This window comes from Triturus cristatus, chromosome 4_2, assembly GCF_964204655.1.
Source record: "Triturus cristatus chromosome 4_2, aTriCri1.1, whole genome shotgun sequence".
NCBI lineage: Eukaryota > Metazoa > Chordata > Amphibia > Caudata > Salamandridae > Triturus > Triturus cristatus.
In genome coordinates, this window is record NC_140586.1 from 187,508,366 (window position 1) to 187,530,468 (window position 22,103).

A 22,103-nucleotide genomic window follows, 5' to 3' on the forward strand; every position below is an offset into this window, starting at 1 on the left:
ATAACAATAATAAAGAAAAATATGCAGTTCTTTCGTCACAGCGGTTGCCCTTAGACGTGTCACGCAGACCATATCTACATAACCTTTCCGGCGTGTAGTACACCCTATTTAAAATGGATAAGCCTATGCCCCCCATTTAGCGAGATCCATCATCGGGGGACTTGAGGTAGGTCAGGGATCACCAGATACCAAGTCAGGATCTCTGGGGAGACCACCTCGTGGCGTTGGTACACTCTAACTCGGGCCGTGGGCGTCTGGTGCAGACTTGAGGATTGGGCTGGAGCTAGAGTCTGTTGGTGAACAAATCCGATGCTCAAGGGAGACAGTCTTGTTAGGGAAGGCAGTGCAGGTCATCTTGGGGGGGGGGGAAGCTGGGGGGCTGCTGGCTGCAGGACACACCGGGATTCTGTTGGAGCAGGTCTAGATTGGGACAGGCCGGTAGGGCTGGGGCCAAGTCAGCCTTCTCTTCTTCCTTCAGCACGGCTCTTAGGTCCTTCTTGTCTGAGGAAGCAATGTTCGGGGTTGCCCCTAAATACTACATTTAGGGGCGTTTAAGGTAGGTACAAGTCTTTACCAATGCGTCCCTTCTTTAACCCTTGTTAAGCCACCCTCCGGGGGGGGGGCGGCATAAGCATCACTCTGGTTGGCTGGTCCCCCCCCCCCCCCCTCTTTTTAGGTCTCGCCCGACCCAGCGCATGCGCTGGTCTGGTGAGACTTTTTGAGCGGGCTCCAAAAAGTACTACCAGGCCAGCCTAAAGCTACAGTGCATGACTGCAATTACTTTCACTGCCGCACGGCCGCTTTGATGTTTGATTGCGATCACTTTCGCGGCCGCTTGGCATAGCCAATAGGTCTCGCCTTTGGGACCTTATAAGTATTTAGTTATGCAACCGTTGCTTGGCTAAACACTTAAGGTCCCAAAGGCGAGACCTATTGGCTATGCCAATGCTTGTTTCAGGATGTTGGGGACAGAGTTGTGATTCGCCTCACCCCACCTGAGGAGTGGGGTTGGCAAAAGTGGGCGCACCGCTCCTATCTTTGTTTTCCCGCCGATTCCCTCCTTAAGTGGGGAGTAGTACCGATGGGGTCCAGTTGCTGAGAGCAGCAAATGGCTGGGCCTGCTCACAAAGGCGGCAAGCCTTTGAAACTTCCCCTTCGTGGACCCTGCCCATCCTGAGGAAGGAGGCTTGGCACCTCTGCCCAGGATGTGCTTTGTTTCAGGACCCTGAGAGCGGGAGACTTTTGACCCAGGGGCCCAGTAACATGTTTGGGGATGGCAGCTGGCGGGTGGCAGCTGGCGAGCAGCCAGTCAGCTGGGACACTAGAGTTGTCGTTTTTCATGGGGCATCGCTAAGATTCACTCTGAGTGCATTTGAAATTAAGTCCCACACTGGCATCAGTGTGTGTTTAATGTGCTGGTAAGTTTGATACCTAACATACCGGGTTTCATCAAAGCCATTATGGTGCTGCGGATTTCGTAATGACCTACTCCCAGACCGTATACACTTTTATGGCTTTGCTGCACTTACAATGTCTAAGAATGGACTTGAACTGTAGGGGTACAGGGCCATGTACCCTCACCAGTGGCATAGTGCACCCTGCTAGTGTAGGGTAGTTCCTATATCCCTGATAGGCTCTGCGCATTGGAATAATATACACTATAGTTTTGACATAGGACTGAGGTCAGTATGTCTCTATCGAGTACATTAAACTTAAATACTTCTGTGTTCGCCAGCTAACTCGGAGGTCACTAGAAACTTCTCGAACATACAAGAAGGGATTAGTTTCTGACAACCGCATAAACATGACAACTTTGTTTCCCTTGGAGCCGGAACAATCTCAGAACCGTGGAAACAAGTTTCACTCAGTCAATCGTGCATGCTTTGTTTCTACAGAGTTACACAGAAATAAATAGACTGGCGTTTCAATAAAAAGAGTTTATTGAACAGTCTTATTTCTCGTACAAGAGATATGAACTGCTACAATCGTTAGACAGGTTGCGAAGTAGAATACGTACAGGGTTAGCAGTAAGATAAAATAATACTGCAATAGCATGGTTTGTAGCTATGACATATATATTCATATAATACATACATAACACAGGCTAAAATGTGAATACTCATCTTGTGCTTCTAAATAGTTCTACCCCAGTGTAACTAACCTAAGTGTAGTACGAGGTAAGAAGTAGATGCTGTCTTCTAAAGTATAGCTAGCTATAGTTTTAGTTTTGCCAAGAGTTCCCAAAAGTTTCTCTAAGTTCTAGTCTGCTCCATACCTTAGAAAGTGTGAGGTTGGAATCTCTTTCCGGGACTCGATATCTAACACCCCGCAAGGGGAGTCAGAAACACTGGAGCTGGATTTTCTGCGAGGAGGATGACAGCGTCTGGTCAGTGCATCAGGTGGGAACTCTATCTCCTTCCGAACTAGGTGCGGCGAACCGCAAGTAGGCAGTCTAACTGGACCGTACCGGAACCGAGGTTTGCCAGGGCAAGTGCAGGTATATTTATACCTTTAAGGTGTTTAGGAATGCCTGTATTGACTTGAAAGTCGGGCATCGGAACGTTATGAATGAACCCCTAAGGAATAGATGTTCATGAATAATAAATGAGTTCTTGGAGAAATCAATTTCCAAGCAAGGGAAATTCCAAAAGGCTTAAGAGTCTGGTTTTCCAAGAACTCATTGTGACGTGGATTGACGGATGTAGGAGACCATGCCTGTATTTGGTTAACATGGACAATGCCTAAATAAGGGCTGGATTTTCTATGCCTAAATAAGGGCAATATAAATTGTACCTATATAAGGGCATACATCGGGAAACCTATATACGGAATCTAAATCTACACACAACACTAGAGGGATGGTTTACCTATACCATAGGCAGTGGGTTGTAGGCATGGCACACAGGGATGTGTGCCATGTTGACTTCACTTTTCTCTGCACCAAAACATGCAGCTTGCAAGGCCTGTGTGTGCGTGTGCGTGTGTGTGTGTGTGTCTGTGTGTGTGTGTGTTTTAAGGTACGGGCCTCTAAGGGAGGCACAATAGGTGCTGCAGTCCTTGGAGACCTTTCTTGGTCACAGTGACCTTGGTATCCGTGGTTCCTTTACATGGGACTTGCATGTGGCCAGAGAGTGCCAATTGGGTTTGCAATAGTACAGTTTTAGGGAAAGAACATAGGCCCTGGGTACCTGGTTGGCAGGAACCCAGGGCCACTTAGTTAGAGCGTCAACATCAGGCAAAAAGTGGAGGGCAACCATGCAAGAAGGGGCACTTTTCTACAACAGGCACAAGCAAAATGTGAGGTAGAGTGTGTTCAAGGAGTGGAAAGAGGGACTACAAAATAGAACCAGTAAATGAAAAGGTAAAGCACTAGCACAATGTTGGTGAGAAAGAGGAATGAGAGCCAGAGCTTGGCTCAAAGAGAATAAAGTGGTGCAAGCCTAAGCAATAAGACACTGATGCAGAAGGGAAGGCTGAGGTAGGCAGAGTTGGACTTAAAGAAGTGGATAGAAGAGTATTGTAGTACTGGAGATTTACAGAAAGGGTAGTTGAGAGGGAGGTCTTCAGGATGCAGGATAGACACACCACATGGTAGGAAAGTAGTTTAGCATGGCCTGTCCCGGAAGCGAATAGTAGTTGCATAATAGGGGTGATGGACGTATTGGAGTGGGGAATCCACCCTGGGCTTCTTTAAGGTGTTGAACGCTGCAGGGGCTGAAGAGACTGGAGAGAAAGGTAGGTTGCTCTGAGCTGTTCATCTTTTTGGGGTTCCTTTTGGGCATGGTGGTCTTCAATTTCAGCTGCTATCAATTATTGTGGTCTTAATTTTTCGCTAGTCCTTTTTTTATTTATTTATTCAGTGCAACATTGCAGAAAGAGGACAACCATGTGCAAATCGGTCATTATACTGCTCCTATGGAGCAGTCCAGCCTGTGCGAACTTGACCCGAAATGGGTATCGGAGCGCTTCACATAGCACCAGTTGCGTTACTTGAGGACACATTCATTTTTAGGTCTCGCCTGACCCAGCGCATGCGCTGGTCTGGCGAGACTTATTGAGAGGGCTCCAAAAAGTGCTCAGGCCAGCCTAGAGCTACAGTCCATGTGCGCGGTTACTTTCACTGCCGCACGGCCGCTTTGATGTTTGATCGCGATCACTTTCGCGGCCGCTTTGCATAGCCAATAGGTCTCGCTTTTGGGACCTTATAAGTATTTAGTTGCGCAACTGTTCCATGGCTAAACACTTATAAGGTCGCAAAGGCGAGACCTATTGGCTATGCCAATGCTTATTGTTTTTTTTGTTTAAGCACGGCGAAATTAAGTGATTTGCCCAGTATCGCAGGATGTTCCACGTCCTTGCCGAGACTCGAACCCGGTTCCCCAGATTCGAGGTCGACCACCCTAGCCGTTAGGCCAACTCCTCTCCCCTAGCCTTGTTGAGCCTTGCCAGGGAGGTGCAAGATGATATGGCACAGTGAGCTACAGGATCATTGAGGGTATACCGGATGTACTATTATTTGCATTGAGTATCAAAATTTAATACGTGATCTCAGCAACTGGTGGAGGCTCTAAGCAGTGTGCATAGGGCTTGATGGGCCACTAAAGGATTTTGGTCAGGTAGCATTGGTCAGAGTAGGGTAACATACAGGAGTGGGCCTCTGCTCAGTGTGAGGATGGCAACACATTAGTCATGTTGTTGGGGAAAAGGTAGGGCCAGTTGGGGGTATATCTTTCTTGATAGCAAGAAGAGGACTCTGCTCTGTAAATTGGCATCTTTTGAGGTCTGGGTAATGGGACAGTCTCATGACATGAGAAGGTGATTTAGTTGGACTGTAGAACAGATCTCTTCAGGAGGGGACAGGCTGTGTAAAGGAGAATACCAAGAGACTAGCTTGTGGAGGCAACCATGGGCATCTGCACAGTGAAAAGATCTAGTGGAATATATAGATTGCATAGTGTGAGGTAAGAATTGGGCACCACAAGTGACTGATTAATAAAGTCGTAAGACGATGTGAGGGTGGTCTGTAGACTACATGGGGGTGAAAAATGCCTGTTTCTATGTGGTTAGGTTGTGATATTAGAGTGGTGTAGTGTGTGACTGATCAGGTCAGGTGTTTGTCTGGTTGTTCTCTTTCCCACTCTCCTCACATTGCATTATATGCTAAGTCTGGGTACCTCCTATTTGCCTAGGGTTTTTGAATTTGTGACAAAAGCTTGTCTCTTCTCCACAGTTTGGGAGCCACATTACCACCGTCGTCTGCAAAAACATCCCCTACTCATACCCCCACAGAAGCACCAAAGGTAAGATGCCGCATGACCTGACAAAGGAACTTGAACATAAGCTCAATTCTTTGAGGTCATTGGGTTAGAGGTTGCAGAGAGTATTGGGGCTGGATGGTGAACATTCTGCACAAGGAAGCGCTATTTGATTTCGCATTTTATGGCAATCTGCTAGTTTCCTTTCATTTAGAAAGGATCTCTTAGATGCCTGCAGTGTGCAAACTCAAGGGGGCAAACTTTAATACATGTTAGTGGCTCCATAGGGGAGTTTGGGGGCTTGCCTTACTTTCGGATTGCCAGTTATTCTGAAAGATTGCATGTTACTTCCCTGGACCTACCATTTTGCAGTAATTCTTTCTCTCACCAGTGACGGGTGAGGTCAGGGGATAGTTTCTCTAAATGGGTTTGGAGGCTGACTTTACCTAGGGTTCACTCCGTCACGGTTCATGGTTGGTGAGCTCCCCTCATGCTCTTAGAGTTGGTTTTGTTACAGATGCATGCATTTCCTTCATACCTCATTAGCTTTTTAAGAGATCATTGATTGGTAAAATGTGCATGGAGTTATAGGTGTCTGGTTTCTGGGGTTTGCGCAGGCATTCTGACTGTGGCACTTGCATGTAGCTTGAAATTACGCACACTTCTTAAGGTGATCCTATACCCACAAGGCCACAGAGGCCAGTAGTTAAGTATGCACATCGTGCAGTTCACTTAACCTGTGGATTGAATTGGTGCACAGTAGTGTATGCTGCATTTGAGGTACTTCTATTTTGTCCTCAGCAGGAGCATGCAAAACCTGAAGAGCCTCCCAAACAAGAGGAGCCAACTGAGCCACAGAGTGAGGAGAGCGATGTTGGTGAGTTTGCAGCACTGCTGTAATGAAGTCTGAGCTTGCTAAGGAGGTTTTTTTCCAGGAATGGTCCTCTGAGCATCAGTGTGCATAGTATCCCTTTACGGATGGATGGGTGCGATAGTAGAATCCAAAATCTGCATTATCGGTACATCTGTTTTGAATTCATAAGTTCATGAATCATGCCACATGCATATGGGTATTGTGTAATACTTTAATCTCACTTACATGAATACTATTAAGTATACAATTGACCTTATAAAATACAGATAGAATCATTGTCCATATGAGGCTACATTAAAAAAAACCAATGTGACTGTTTCAGGTTACAGTTGAATAAAAAATGCTGCACAAAGTAACACTACGGAATAATCCCTAACTTTTGTGCTTGGAGGAAGCATCGCAAGAAAGTTGAAATAATGGAAAATTGAGCCAATTTACAGGATATAAACTACTCAAAATGCTCATGGCTTGTTTAAAGAACAATTACTAAAAATAAATAACGAGCCAGGGGCTTCCAAATACCAGCATGCCTTTACCTCACAGAATCAGTACTTTGAGAAGCTTATTAAAGTTTATATTTACTTGGAGTATAGGGACTTTGAAGGGTCATTTAGGACTTTACCAAAGATACTTATGATGCAGAGCTTAAATTACAAGCAAGATTCCTTCTGCTTTGTAGGATCATTGATGGACGTTCTGGAATAGAATACCAGGGTCATTCCCAATTGACAGGCGGTATCCAGAAATTAATAGTACAGACCCGTGATTTTTGCTGTCTGCATCTAATAACATTGTCAAGATGCTTTGACAAATCTTTTGGGCTGACTGCTGTCTAGTGTGGCTTCTGAATTGAAACAAGAAAGTACAGATGGATCTCCAAGTAGCACTTAAACTTATTTTGTTCATAGAACTGTTCTCATTCTAGCGTCTGTAGTTTTACCTCCTAGTTGAATGCGCCGAAGCCTAGACAATTACCAGTCTATTTGCCTGTTTGTAATACCAAACCATGAAGGACACGTTCTACCTTGCTAAAATGGTTTATTTGTATCCCGGCCTGTATGTAAGAGCATGTTAATAAAAAGCTGATTAGATGTCCATATGTCCTCTTTGGTGGTGTTGATAATATAAAGCAATTTTAAATATCATTGAAGTGGACCTTTTAGCTGAAGCTCAAAGGTTATTAAAAAAACAAGACTGGTAAAAGAGGACCTCCGGTGTAGTTTGGAATACATCAATGTAACACTCATTTGCAGGGCAGCCACTTTACACTGGTGAGGAGATATAATGGCATGAGTTGTCAATATATTGTTATATTTCTTCATATGACTGACTCAAAAAAACCGTTCCGAAATGTTTAAAAACAAAAAATTCTACATTTCATAAATAGTCAACAAATATTCAATTTAAGAAAAAATGTGTCCCAATATCCTCCCCTCCTGAAGCTGTGCTTGTGCCTGCCTGGCAATGCATGGATGGAGCACCGATCGGATGAGCGGTGGATACTGGGTTCAGCAGTCCTCATCACAAGATCACCCACGTGCTGGAAATTATGTTGTCCTCTGTTGTGGTATTTTGGGGGTATAACATGACTTTGGTTCGGCTGGGACCTTGGATGCCTGTCTGCCGTCACTGTGCCTGGCTTAATCATGAAGACGCGTACGGGTCTATGGCAGGGCCGTGGGGGGACCTGAGCACCAAGGGTACAGGACATAGCGCAGCCTTTCCCTTTCTTGTTTGCCCTCTTGAACGGCATTCTTGGCGGGCGTCCCTTTTGGTTTTCAGTTTTTGTGTGGGGGGGGTAACTACCACTGACCCTCTGTGTTCATAATCCTACATAGCCTGCTGGTAAAGACTGGGTGGGCAGAGGCACCCCGTTTATTATATAACAATCCGACTAAGGGGCATGGTTGTAGTGCACCATGGGCAAGCGTAAGGCAATGACAATGGGAAAGACTCCGCTTCCATATAGGCCCGCTATCATGGACACCATGCTTGAGAGAGCCTTTGGGGTAGTTTCTAACGAGATTGCTATGACTGAGCGATGATTGTCCATCAAGGCTGACCGAAGGAAAGGGAGGGGGGGGCACAGGAAGGTTGTGTGGGGGATATCTGTGCAGCAGCAAACTTGGGGGGGGGGGGGGGGATTCTTCCACCAAGATGGACTGTCCAGTAAAAGATGCGAATGGGGAAAGTTCTCATAGTTCTGCAGGAGTTGCAAATGGGGCTATGTTGGTAGAGATTAATCCCTGCATAAATCCGGCTTCCCAGAGTCCAGATATTGTCATTTCCTCCCCGTAACCTGCTGCCAAACGATAAGGCCCAACGTTGAGGTGCCCCGACATGTCCAACAGTCTAAATTAAGAGCTACCTTGTGGAAGGCTGGGGCTTTGACTTGAGAGCTTTGGGAAATTTGTTGAAAATGTGAAAGATTATCTTGCCCCCATCAAGGAAAGCCTGGCTGCCGTGGAAGCCCAAGTGGTTAATATTAGTGGCAGAGTGCACTTAAGTGAGCAAAGGTCACCCAGTATGATTCTGCCCGGACACGTTTGCAGCTGCGGATCCAGTGGGCTTGTAGCTGGATCAGGTCTGGTGGCCAGCTTGCCACAAGACATAAAACCCTTCACGCCCAGCCAGGCAGGAGAAGTTACTAAGGCAAGATGCCTGCCGACATAGCGCAGGGGGGAGCGACCGCTGCAAGGAAGCCGAGAACCCAGGTCCTGTTACAGTATTTCGGAGGGACCCAGAGGCAAGAATAAATGACGATAAGGAGATGGTTTTCAGCACTTTGGCACTGTCCCCCCTGCCCCCCGGCATGTCCATATGTGGTGGTTCTGGCAGGCGTCCCAACACTAAAGGGGGACGTGGGGGGGGGGGATGCATCTAACTATCTGAGGAGATTGCCTGGTAGTGAACGGTCGTCACCCATTAACAGTGACCAGGCTGCTAAGGCATCGTGAGGAGAGGTTGTTAATTCTAACGGGCTTTACTGCACTGCCCCTGGGATATTTCTATAAGCCACCTGTACAATCATGCAGCTGACGGAGGCCAAACTAGCTTTACCTAACTCTAACAAGTGTAGGAGAGAGATCTGGGACCACCGTATTGGGAAGACGTACCGCTTGGATTGAAGAAGAAAAGCCAGAGGGAACCAAATCTCTAATGAAGTGGTTGCTGCTGTTGCCCAGAGGACAGGAAACCCTGATCACTCATTTGCAGTGCTGTCTTGGAACATTGCAAGAATTCGGACGAAGGTGGGAAATGGGGATTGGGTGGGTTTTGTCAGGTTATGATCTAATTCTGTTACAAGAGACCTGGGATGTGGACTAGTTTCATCTAAACAGTTTCTTTTCCTATTGTACTCTGGCTATCCCTACTATTTCAGGGAGGGCAAAGGGTGGCTTGGCAGTGCTTCCATCAGTTAAACGTGATGTGATGAAGGGTAAATTTAATGTTGTTCTCCCTGCTATCAATTGCTTTTACTCTCGGGTCTTAATATTGTGGATCTTTTAGTTGTCAATTTCTATCATAATATATTTGACCAAAGAAATTCTGAAGTTACTAATAATTGAAGTGAGTAAATTAGTAAGGTAACCGTTTCTTGACAGCCACTATCTATTCTGTGGGCTGGTGATTTTAACTGTAGATTTTAGCAATTCAAGTGTTTGCTTGGTTGAAAATCAGGATGAGCAATTTATGACTCATTTCTCTCTCTGCTTATGGGGACGACTTGAATGGTATTTAAATTTCTCATGACCTGATTCCTTTGTATGATTGTGTTATCGGTCTTTCGTGGGATTAGGACACAAGAGCACAAACAAACTTGTTTCTATCCAGCATCCATTGTAGTCACTCCCGGTATTTTAAACATCTTACCAAATTACGCCTGTGACCACAATCCCTTAGTGGTCTCCTTTAAAATAGACTTGCAGACAGGGAACCTGATGTTGAATAAAGGTTTAAGGCTGAAATGGGAACATGTAAATTCCCTGGATATTGAGTATAAAATCTTGAGTGACAATATTGCCCTCATGCAAAGTTGTCTGACACTTGGATCCTTGCCCGTTGGCCTTGTTCAAGATTTTGAGACACTTTGTTCAGCTATCTGTTCATCCGCCCGAATAGTCAGGTTCTCTACTAAACCGGTCCCTCCTGATTGCTGGTTCTATAGTTATTGTACAAAGGTCCATGAGGAGTTCAGAAGAGCCCTAAATGCTATCCCCCTTAATAAAGAACTAGTCGGGGGCATTGAGCGAGAAATCTAAGGTGGTTACAGCTCATAGAAAGATGGATCTCAGGACAGAGGTCTGGTCGGATATGGGGCTCCTGAGGACTTGAACGACATGAGAAAGTTCTGGGAAGCCATTAACTGTCTGGTGTTCTCAGATACCTCTACCCAAACAAATGATTCCGATACCAGGAGACACCTGGGTGTCAACTATTCACATATCTTTAGCACTTTAAACAGAGCCTTACATTCTGAGCATAGGGTGACTGAACTTGAGAGCTGCTTCTGTCTTCAATCAGTTTCTGTTAAGGAGGTGGAGGCAGCGATCACTCCAGGTTATCTGTCTCAAAGCGCCCGGCCCCGATGGAGTTCCCCATGACCTGTTCAAGGATAACCCCAACCTCTTGGCACCTCGTCTAAAAACAAAATATCTTTAGGGCTTCCATCACAGGTGTTCCCTGCCTGCTTCATGGAAAGACGCTACAGTGATCCCTATCTTTTAAGAAAGGGGACAGGAATGACCCGATTTGTTATCAGCCAATATCTCTAATAGATGCAACAGTAAAAGTCTTGAGCAGGGTCCTCTTGGCTCGGTTAGAAGAGTGGGCCTCTGCAAAGGTGCATTCTTCAAACAATATGGTTTTAGATGGGGAGTGGGCATGAAGGAACAGTGCCTGAATCTGTCACTGATAGTCAGTAAATACACTAGGTCCATGAAGTGCTTTTTACATCTAGCCTTCATGGACTTATTTACTGCGTTTGATACTGTCAGTCGTGACAGATTGTGGAATATAGGGGTGAAGGAATCCCTTGTTGTCCTGTGTAGGTTACATTGTAATACTGCGGTGAAAATGCGTTACAGCAATGATGGTGAGAGCGGATTCAATTGCCTCGACGTTTGTGGTCCGCCAGGGCTGTATAGTGGCCTTTTTATTGCTATTTTATACAAATGGCTTAGATGCCCATCTATTGAAAAAGGGTCTAGATTTTCCAAAAAAGGTCTAGCTTGTCAAATTTATACCGAGATGCTGTTCTTATTGCAAGGACAGCTATGAGCCTTGAGAGATCCGTAAATGCCTTTTGTAGACTTGGACCTAAAAGAGAACTATAAAATGTCGTACGTTATTGTGTGCGGCCCCAAGTCGTCAAAGTTGAAATCTTTTACCGTACAGGCAATCAAGAATGTAACCTTTTTTCCTATCTAGGGATTCTTTTTAACACGCAATTACTGTGGGAGCCCTTGCTGACCCTTGGCCCAGATCTCTGTACTGGGGTGAATGTATGACATTGATCTGAATTCTGTCCATTATTTGCATTTGTCACCCTTGGGGCACAGCAAACAACTAGAGCCACTGTTTTTTGTTTTGCAGTAAAATTGGACCCTAAGCCTGGCAAAGAAATTGCCACATTCTACAATACTAAATGCCTCTCATTTGCCTTTTATGGGGCTGGAGTGTGGGGTTTTAGCAACTGTGGAAAACTCCACTTAGTGGGAAATTAATTTTATGAGAAAGCTTTTGATGGTCCCTAAGAGCGTACCATCATCTTTTTGCAACTCTGATCTGGTTCTTGAGTACATTACAGATCGTATTGGATTTGCCCCTTTGTTATGGGTGAAAATCTGGTGTACACCGTAGCTAGATTTTTCAAGATCCATTATTATGGATTTTCTATCCATGGCAAATACTGCGATGATTTCCTGGCTTGGTTATCTGAAACGTGCGTTTAGCGAATTGGGTGTAATAGTTCTTTAATGACCCCTGTAATATGGCGTCTCCAAGCTGCATTTCTATTAAAGGCTTTATATTATTCAAGTGTCCGTGCACGGCGCAACCGGCAATTAAATCCGTGAAGAGCCTTGATCATGGGTAATGTTCGTTTTAGGTCGAGCCTAGCGCATGCGCTGATCTATGGGGAGGCTTCTTGTAAGCACTCCAAACTTCCTAGAGACTTCTTCGTGTGATTTTGTTAACACCCACAAATTTTATTGGCCATTGCGTGTGGCTTTCAAAAATGAAAGCACGCAAATGGACACAGGCGGGTGTATGTCCTGCCTTTTCTGTAAACGTTCACTCCCATAGCCTTTGTGTCTCTGGAGCGAGCAACTGTGCGCAGTGTGCCAGCTTCCCAGGATCATGTTACTAATTAACCCAGCGAGGTTGCTTTCACGCTTGTCTTGGCTTGCCAACTGTACCTTTATGCTGGTGTCCGCCGCTCCTGCTGCCGACCAGTGTCTGACGTTTTTCTCAAGTCTGCTGACCGCTGGCCTAGCTCCTCCCTGGCGGAGTCGACTGCCTAGAAGCACTCTTTCTCAGCTGGGTGTGTCTCTTTTGTTCTGGCTGGCCACTGCTTGGGACCGCCGGGCTTGAAACTCTGTGTGGAACCCAGGGCCGAGCCACCATCTGCAACAGCAGAATCCGTGAGAACGGGGCCCCAGCCCCGACTTGAGATACAGGCCTTAGACCCAGCCCCTCCCAATGACCCTTTAACTCCTGGGATCACCAAAGCAACACCTCCCTAATCCAGTGCAGTTTCTCCCGCGACGACTCATCGTTTCTCGGCCCAAAGGTCTTTCGTCTGGACCTCCAATTCGCCCACCGCCCTGGCTGGGGACCGGATTGATTAAGCTTTATTTCAGGCCCGCCGAGAGACGCACTGCGGTTGTATTCCACGGCCTTCTATCCTGGAAACTGCCCGGCTCACGCGGCAGCTGCCGGGTCCCCCTCTACTGTTGCTGGTCATTGAGGTCGGGATTGCGGAGTCCACTTAGTACAGGGTCACTCCAGGAATATATTCAACTGGTCTAAAGATTGCTGTGACAGGATGAAGAAGGATTACTGGGTGGGCCGGCCGGGGAGCTTGGAGGCTTGCATCCAGTCGGCCGTGGTGTTTGGCCACGCCCCCTGTAATGGCTATATCTAAAGGCCTGTACCCTACAATGGAACCTAAAATACCCAATGGTGAACACACTGCCCAGTCTCTGCAAGCCCTACAGTGCCCCCAAAATCAATTAGTTATCCTCCTTGACTGCTTGTACTTTGAAGCTGTTTAGTTTCTACATTTCTCCCATCATCCCATAGTAGTGGCAATACCAGCAAACAATTGGAGCACATTGATGGCGCAGTTTCCCTTCAGTACCATAAAAGAATCTTTCTTCATAATTATTACATATGGTTGCATTATTTCTTGATATGCGTTACGTCCTTAAGGACATATTGCTCTGCCTGCACCATATCATTATAGCTTGCATTGCCCAGTTATGCAATTCCCCAGTAAACACATTGACCACAGTGTACAATGTTCCAGTTTCTACATATTGCTGTTATCCATAAGACACCAGATATAGCATGCAATATCAGCTTCTGTAATAACCCACTTAGCACATGTCAGATTATATAACATCCCTCCTGGCAAGTGTCTAGAGTCCAAAAATGCCCCAATGTGCACCGTGGCAGATTTGGCCTTGTTACCATCAGGAAGCTAGTTAGCCACAATCCGTAATTCCCTGTTAGCACACTGGGTTCGATTGAATTGCACATTGCTAGATTCGCATTAAACCAGCTTGTACAGTGCTTTAGATTCCATAATTCTACAATAAGCTTACTGGCCAAGTTTCATCATTCACCAATTATTACCTGGCTTTATACCATAATGTCCCATTCATTGAACATTGCTAGATTCCGGAATACTGCAATTTGTGCACATGGCTTGATTCCATAATGTTCCATTTAGTAGATAGCTAGATTTCACAGTACCCGATGCCATAATGACCCAGTTAGCACAACCTATACTTTATTGATGAGACATCATGAAGACAAAACACAAATGACATTGCTCATGTTCCTGTGTGGAGGAAACAAGTCTTAACAGTTAGAGTTGGACTGTCTTTTTAAAAAAAAAAATTTAGGTCGAGCCTAGGGCAGCGGGCATGCGCTGCTCTATGGGGAGGCTTCTTGTAAGCGCTCCAAACTTCCTAGAGACTTCTTTGTGTGAATTTTTTAACACCCACACATTTTATTGCCCATTGCGTTCGGCTTTCATAAATGAAAGCACGCAAATCGCCAAAGGCGGGTGTATGTCCTGCCTTTTCTGTAAATGTTCACTCCCATGGCCTTTGGGTCTCGGGAGCGAGCAGCGGTGCGCAGTGTGCCAGCGGCATTCCAGGATCATGTTACAAATTAACCAAGCGTGGTCGCTTTCACTTTCGCGACCACGCTTGTCTTGCCTCAAAAGCAGACCCCACCCACCCCCAACACAGCATCGAGCAGCGCTCACCGCGCAACTTCATTTACTTATTATCGGGGCCCATACGTGTTATTTTGTACACCGTATCGCCTGCTTTACGGCAGTCACGCTTTGTTACATCGACCATCTAAATCGTCCACGTTCTCCTTTATGGAAAGTTCTCTGATACCTCTGGGTCCAGCCAGCGCTATATAAAACTACAAAAAAAAACATGTCTGCCATGATGCGATTCTTCTGTTTGCAGGTACGTGTGAGCTGTGAAGAAAGCGCCTCGGGCTACAAGCCGTCTGCAGCCACAGAGCACAGCCTATCATCAAGGGGCTCTGCGTCCCGCCCGTTACTGCTTGTTACAGTGCTTCTGCGCCCATCGGGTTCTCTTCATTTAATTTAAACATGTCCGTTGTGCAGCACTTTTTCTGTTTACAGGTATGGACAATGTGGGCTGTGGCAGGGAGTAGCCCGACTGACTCCAAACTTGCTGAAGTCACTGCACCCCGGACCATGTCTCCCGAGGCATCGGCCAGCTCTTGCAGTGCTCCATCACTTGTTTGTGTACCTCAGTCGTCTCCCAAGGCATTGGCCAGCTCTCGCAGTGCTCCATCCCTTGCACAAACAAGTGCCGCTTCCTGCTCACCACCACCACTCACGGCACTAAGGACCAACACCCCCAGCGTGGCTGACTCAACACACTGGCCAGGCCCTTATTGGGAATACAACTAAAACGGTCTCCCTTATTCCCGAGGCAAGCTGGGCCGCACCTAACAGACGGATTAGTCTTCAAGGCACTCTAGGCGAGTTCGTGCACATTGTTTTTATTTTTTGGCAGGCTCAGTTCCCAATGTTCACTTTTCACAAGGTTTTCCAGTCTGCCTTTATCCAACTCTTCATTATAGAACAATAAGATTTTCACAGCTTAGCCCGATATTTTTTTTTCTGTAATCCAACCCGGCCATTTAGGAAAACCTAAGCTGAATTTCTATCTACAAAGCCGAGCTTTTCCAGATGCATTGGTATTGCGCGGGAGAATCGTGCACCGTCGTTTCTGCGAAGTATATACGAAATAGGATCACCTTATTAAATAGTATTGATGATTAAAAAAGGATCTAAGCAGTTGCAAAAGTAGCAAACCCAAAACAATTAGAAACCTTTAAAAAGTTAAAACTATTTTCATAAAACCACGCATGGGTTAAAAAAAAACTAGAGCCAGTCCCGGTCTGAAGGAAGCACCTCCGGCTCCAAGCAGTTTCTTAGCACTTCATGTAAGCGGGCACAAAGCACAGCCTATGCCTCCTCCCTCAGTCTGTTGTTTATAGTAATTTGGTGCCTCTCACCATTATTTAATATCTCGTGCCATGCCGACCCTTCTCTATCCCGCCTGTCTCTGAAAACTTTTGCTTTATTTTTATACTCTTCCCCGTCCCCTTTCCCTACCAAATCACATTCTCCCTTTCTTTCCTCTTCCCCCTCACCTTGCCGCCCCTTAAACTTCACCCCACATTTCGCACCCCGCCCCTTTCCCTACTTTCCTCCCCCAGGCCCCCTGGATATAACAAATTTCAGGGATCATCTACAGCCCCTCGAGCTACAGGAAGAGGAGACTGAGGGCCCGAGCAGCCTCTGTTCCCGCCGTCAGTAGTGTTCGCACATCACCACCCCCATCTTCAATGTCAAGCGCATCCCTTTGTTTAAGGAGGTAATGCCAGGGCTGGCGGTAGCACTAGTCAACTGCTACAATTAGGTGCTTGTTTCCCATTTAGAATAACATTTTCAAAATATTACTTCTAGAAGCATCAAATTCTACAAAACGAATAACATGTCCCAAAGGCAAGACCTATTGGCTATGCCAATGCTTGTCTACTAATCGGATGCAACCCTATTTGTATCTTTTTCTGGAGCCTCAACATAGATTTTTTTTTTTTTTTAAACCAGATTTCGCTTGAGCATTCTGTACTTTCTGGTACCTTTTCCTAATCAAGGTGGTTGGCATGCCTGCCTTCCGCCCTGCCCAAGTAATAATGTTGCAAAACAATTTACTCTGCACTTTGTCTTGCGCACTGTACAGAAAATTGAGATCCAAATTTTTGCATCCGATACTGAGGCTGCGTCGCCCTTGTTCTTGTAGAGAAGGTTTTAGTCACTCTTTTAATATGTGTTGCTTTTTAAAAGAAAATAAGTGGAGCCCTTACAACACAAAAACTATATGGATAAACCAGTGTATTTTGCCGTGCATGCTTTGGAGGTTTTGCATATGCACTTTATCTTTCTTGCAGGGTGGGAATGTGATTCTCTTGCATCTATGATGGGTTTAGCAAGAAATGTACACTGGAATAGATTTGAGTTGCCAGTTCGTTTCTTAACCTATTTGTCTGCACTTCTTATTGGATTTAGCATCGTTTTTAATGATTTTGTGTATTCTACTTAAATGATGTATTTCTCTATTGTGACATTTTATTGAATGAATTATTTTTGCTTTTATGAGTTGCTTGTCAAATCGAATAAAGTTTGATTGCATTAAACATCTATTAAAATCTAATGGTAAAAATATTAAATCATGATTAATCTGACCGAACAGTTATGTTGCTCCGCCCTAACATGTTACTTTATTTGAATAGACAGTACTCCTGCACATTGTTGAGATTTCTCGCCACATAGAACCGGAGGTACAATCATATGTCCATTACAGCCAATCTTAAATTTAGGCTGTTGCATACCTATAAAGCCTTGTATGGCCTATTTTTTCTTTTCTTGCATATTCAATCTTATTTGATATGGGCCTAGGTTTCCTGGGCAAAACTCCTCCCAAAGTGCTCATGCCTGACCAAAAAGTGACAAGTGATATAAGGTAAAATTTGTATTCTAAAAATTTCAAAAGTAATGTGTTGCTACCCAGTGTGCGTCCACAACTCCTAATCACGGTTCAGTCCCCACGGGCCAGAGTTCTCATCTTTTTCACACACTTTGTCTCCTATTATCTCAGCGCCCTGACCCTGTTCCCTCCTCTCTCTTTCTGAGGAAGTTAGTCCACACAGAAAAAACGCAGCAGTTTACTGTTACTGATATGCTTCACAGCAAAATGTCTGGGCAGTGGTTAGGTTTCATCTTTGTTATAGCCATAGTGCGCTCCAGCACCCCTTTCTTCACTGGATGCACCATACTGCCTACGTGTCTCTTGTTGCATGGACATACCAAACAATAGACCACAAAGCTTGAGTTGCAATTAAGAAGCTTTGTAACATGTTTCATTGTGTTTTTTACCCGGAACCTCAAACTCTTTGATCTTGCTGCTGCTCCTGCACGTTTGCTTCTAGTGCAGCGTTCAAACCCAGCCACCTTGGGTTTCTCCATTACTGTATCTGTATAGTGGCTATGTACTTGTAGACCTTTAAGTGACGTTCCTTTTCTGTGTGTTGTACTGGGGGTAGTGTAGGACCAATGGAGGGATCATCCGGCAGGATACCCCAATGTTTCACTACTTGGCAGACGTCCTTTGACTCTGCAGAGAAATTCAAAATCGAGTTTGTCACTAAATCGCCTCCTTCCTCTTTGTTTGGGAATCGATAGTTTCGGCCTGTCTATTGTGTGCACCTTCCTAACCGCTTCTTTCAGGACATTTTTAGAGTACCCTCTGTTCTCAAATATGTTTATAGCCTTTCATTCTGCCTGTATGTAGCTTTATGTTGTGGAGCTTGAGGCTTAAAAGCTCCCCATATGGGATACTGTTTACGAGGCTGTGTATATTGACTCCTGACTTTGAGTTGCCGACTGTCTGTTTTCTGTACAGTTTTGTGAGCAATAAATTGTCTTCAACAAATGCCAGAAGTCTAAAAAAGGCACTTCTGTATCACTAATACAGCTGGTGAATTGCAACTTTAATTTGTTAGGCAAAACTGCAATATCTTTCATCTTCCTCATGTGATACTTTGCAAACCATGAATAAATCCCCTCTATGGATCGGGCCACCTTTTCTACCCAATGATCATTGGGATCTGCCCAGGCCACATGCTCCTCCCAACAGCCCACAAATAAATTAGCATAGCTGGGACCGAAACATGTGGCATTCGCTGTCCCTTGCCTGTGTCGATTATAGTTGCCCTGAGAACAGAAAAATGTTGTTCAAACAGAAAGGTATCAGTTGTGATATTATACTATTATGTTCCTGAAATTTCAATTTTTTTCCTTTAAGGAAAAATTCTACTGGCTGGAGTCGCTGCTGGGGCGATATAGATGGGTACAAGCTTGTGATGTCAAGTGTAGGAAGTTTCCTTCCCACTCAATTTCCTGGATAATTCTAATAAAATCAGTAGTATCCTTAATGTATGAACTTAAATCCTTCACAGACGGAAAAAGAAAAGTCTACGCAGATCGAAGCATTCTCTAGTCTAGGAGGCTGCCCTTCGATGACACAATTGGATGCGGGGGGGGGGGGTGCATATATATATATATATATATATATATATATATATATATACTCTTATCTCTGAACAGTGTTTCTTTTTAGTGTGGCTTACAATTCTGATTTTTTTTCCTTTGCTTTCTTCAGGCTTTCTATAGTTTTCATAAGCTGCAAGTTAGTCTTGCGTTACAACAAACAAGTTAGTCTTGCAGCATTTCTTTCTTAGTATTTTCCATGTAATTGGAGCCTGAACACGTCAACATGTTCTAATAAATGTAACCTCTGAGGCTATGATGTGGTTGTCAGCATTTTAAACCAGATACACTCTTTTCAATTATGTGAAATTAAAGTGTGTTAGGATCTGGGCATGCAGACATATTCTGCCTCTTATGACTACCGGTGAAGATGTGTGATGCAGAAGCTTTTGTGGAGCAGCTGTCGAGCTACTATTCTTGTATGTCGCCCCATATGTTGCTCTTTGTTGGTGTTTGTGCCTTCATCCAACCACCAAACTTCACAGGACTGTTGCTGTGCAGTGTTTATCTGAAAGAAACACCTTAGTTAGATTCCTCACCTTTCAATATCCCCAGGCGTCCGGCTGGATCCGAAAAGATTTTTCGTCCGCAATACCCTTGCGCGTCGTCTGCGGCTCCGCGTCCGTCGTCTGCGTCGTGATCTCCGGAATGACGTCGCCGGAGTACTTAGACGCCGCCCTCGCGCGCTGACATCAGTTTTTTTCCGCGCCAGTAAACGCCGATCCGGGAAGAGCATACCCTTTAGTCACTTTTTGAACTCTTTTGGTTCTATTTCCAGTCGACCTAGACTATGGCGCCGGTAGGGATGCCTGGATTCAAACCTTGTGACGCCTGTCACCGACTGATGTCGGTCACGGATCACCCCCTCCGGTGTCTCTATTGCCTTGGGGCCGACCACGATGCCGAGTCGTGCCTCGACTGCCGGGCCTTGACCCCGAAGGCTAGGCGGGAGCGGTCCAGCAAGCTGATCGAGATCCGGCAGTCGGCTCCGTGCTGCGCCGCTCAAGGTTCCGGTCGAAGGACCGTTCTCGGAGCCGCAGCCATCACCGCTCGTTGGGGTCGAAGTCTTCGCACTCCGGTTTGAGGCAAAGCAAGAAGTCGAAGAGCCGACATCGCTCTTCTGACTCCCCTCGCCAGTCGTGAGACTCTGATGAGGGTTCGGGTGGCACCACCCGCGCGGCTCCATCGGAGCTGCAGGAGTCCCGTCCGACCCCATACCCTCCGGTCCCTGGGTCTGACGCGACTCCGGTGGAGATCAGAGACTTCTTTGTGGCCATGAGGAGCCTGGCTCCGCCGTCGACGCCTGCCGGCACGCCTTAGAGCCCCGCTGGCTCGACTGGGAGGCCTAGCCAGCTGCCGACTCCAGTCCCGACGCTGCAGGCCCCTGTGGGATCCAGGCCTGGATCCCGGTCGACTTTACGACCCCTCCGCCGGTGCCGCCTTCGGACGCCGCCGTTCCCCGGTTTAGTCCTGGTCCGGGCCCGGTGTCGGAGCGGCGCCATCCGGCGCCGATGGATGAGATTCATCTACTTCCCGGCGCCGACCCTTCCACCTGTATACCAGGAGTCAGATGATGGAGACGACTGGGAGTGGTCTGAGGACCCTCTGGCACAGCAGTGCCAGTTATCTCAGGACTGGGCAGACGAACTGAGGGATGCCAGTGGTCTTGATACCTCCCCTGACACTGGCTTCATCTCTCCTCCAATCGTTGGCTACGGAGGAGGGTGCTACGTATTCTGTGGTGCTGCGCAAGGCGGCTGAAGCCCTCTGGCTGGAGCTGCCTGCTGTGGCCGTGAGGACTAATCTCCTCACTGAAGTGCTTCAACCGCCGGCAAGCTCCTCGGAGTCTCTGCTGCAGTTCAATGAAGCACTGACTGACGTTCTGATGGGCACCTGGTCCAAGACCTCCACAGTTCCTCCTGTGGACCGGAACGTGGCCTGGTGCCACCGCCCTGCACCGGGCGACCCCAGTTTTCTGTCGGTACACCCCACGCCCAAGAGCCTGGTTACCCAGGCTTCTACCTCCCAGACCACCTTCCCGTCCGCTCCCCCGGATCGGGAATCCAAAAGGTTGGAACAGTTTGGGAAGAAACTGTTCTCCTCCCTTAGTTTGGGGTTGCGGTCTATCAACACCGCGTGCCTTTTGGACCGTTACTCCCACTCCCTGTGGGATACGGTGGAGGACGTGCTGCACCAGTGTCCGGAGGAGGCCCGGACACGGCTCGCCCAGGCTCTTGCCGAGGGGCGGGATGCGGCACGGTATTCAATCGGTTGTGAACTGGACACAACGGACTCGCTAGGCAGGGCAATTGCGACCATGGTGGCGATTTGTTGCCACACCTGGCCGAGGTCCACGAACTTCTCCGGGGATGTCCAGAGCACCCTCATGGACATGCCCTTCGATGGCCGTCGCCATTTTGGCGACAAAGCGGATAGTGCGCTGGAGCGCTTTAAGGACTCCAGGGCAACGGCCAAGTCCTTTGGCCTCTCGGCCTGCGCCCACTAACTTCCGCTTTTCGCCCCTTTTGTGGCCAAGGGAGGGGCACCCCCGTCTAGCCACAGGACGCAGACCCAGTCTCAATGCGGACATGGATTCTGCCGAGGCGGTGCAGGAGGACAAAGAGCCGGTCCGTCCACGTCTACCCCAGCCGCATCTGCCTCAAAGCCCTCCAAGTCTGAGCTTTAAGGCCCATTCCACGCCGGTGGGAGGCAGAGTTCGCCATCACCTGCTCCACTGGCGTACCATCACATCGGACAGGTGGGTGCTGCAAATTGTCCGAAGGGGCTACTCCCTCCCATGCAAGGCAACCCCCCCCCCCCCTCCTCCTCCAGCCATGCCACTGCAGTACCACCGCATGTCGGGGGGGGATCACTTGAACCTTCTGCGGGAGGAAGTTACGGCCCTCTTGGCCAAGGGGGTCATCGAGCACGTTCCTGGCCCAGAAGTAGGCGGGGTTGTTACTCCCACTACTGTCTGGTTCCCAAGAAGGGCAAAGGGGGGCTATACCATATCTTGGACCTCAGGAGCGTCAAAGGAGAAGTTCAAGATGCTGACATTAGCTCAGGTTCTGGCTGC

The 22,103-nt window shown here is 46.9% G+C and overlaps 1 protein-coding gene across 2 annotated transcripts in view; it reads left to right on the top strand.

Annotated features, from left to right (window-relative positions):
- ST13 (ST13 Hsp70 interacting protein) overlaps positions 1-22,103 on the top strand; it is a 129,596-nt gene that overhangs the window by 10,091 nt on the left and 97,402 nt on the right. Inside the window, exons 2-3 of one of the 2 annotated variants that reach the window (XM_085601059.1) lie at positions 5,231-5,300; positions 6,057-6,132. In XM_085601059.1, coding sequence (XP_085457185.1) covers positions 5,231-5,300; positions 6,057-6,132 — 146 coding nt within the window. The remainder of the gene's footprint in view (positions 1-5,230; positions 5,301-6,056; positions 6,133-22,103) is intronic. The other variant, XM_085601060.1, reaches the window with a different exon arrangement.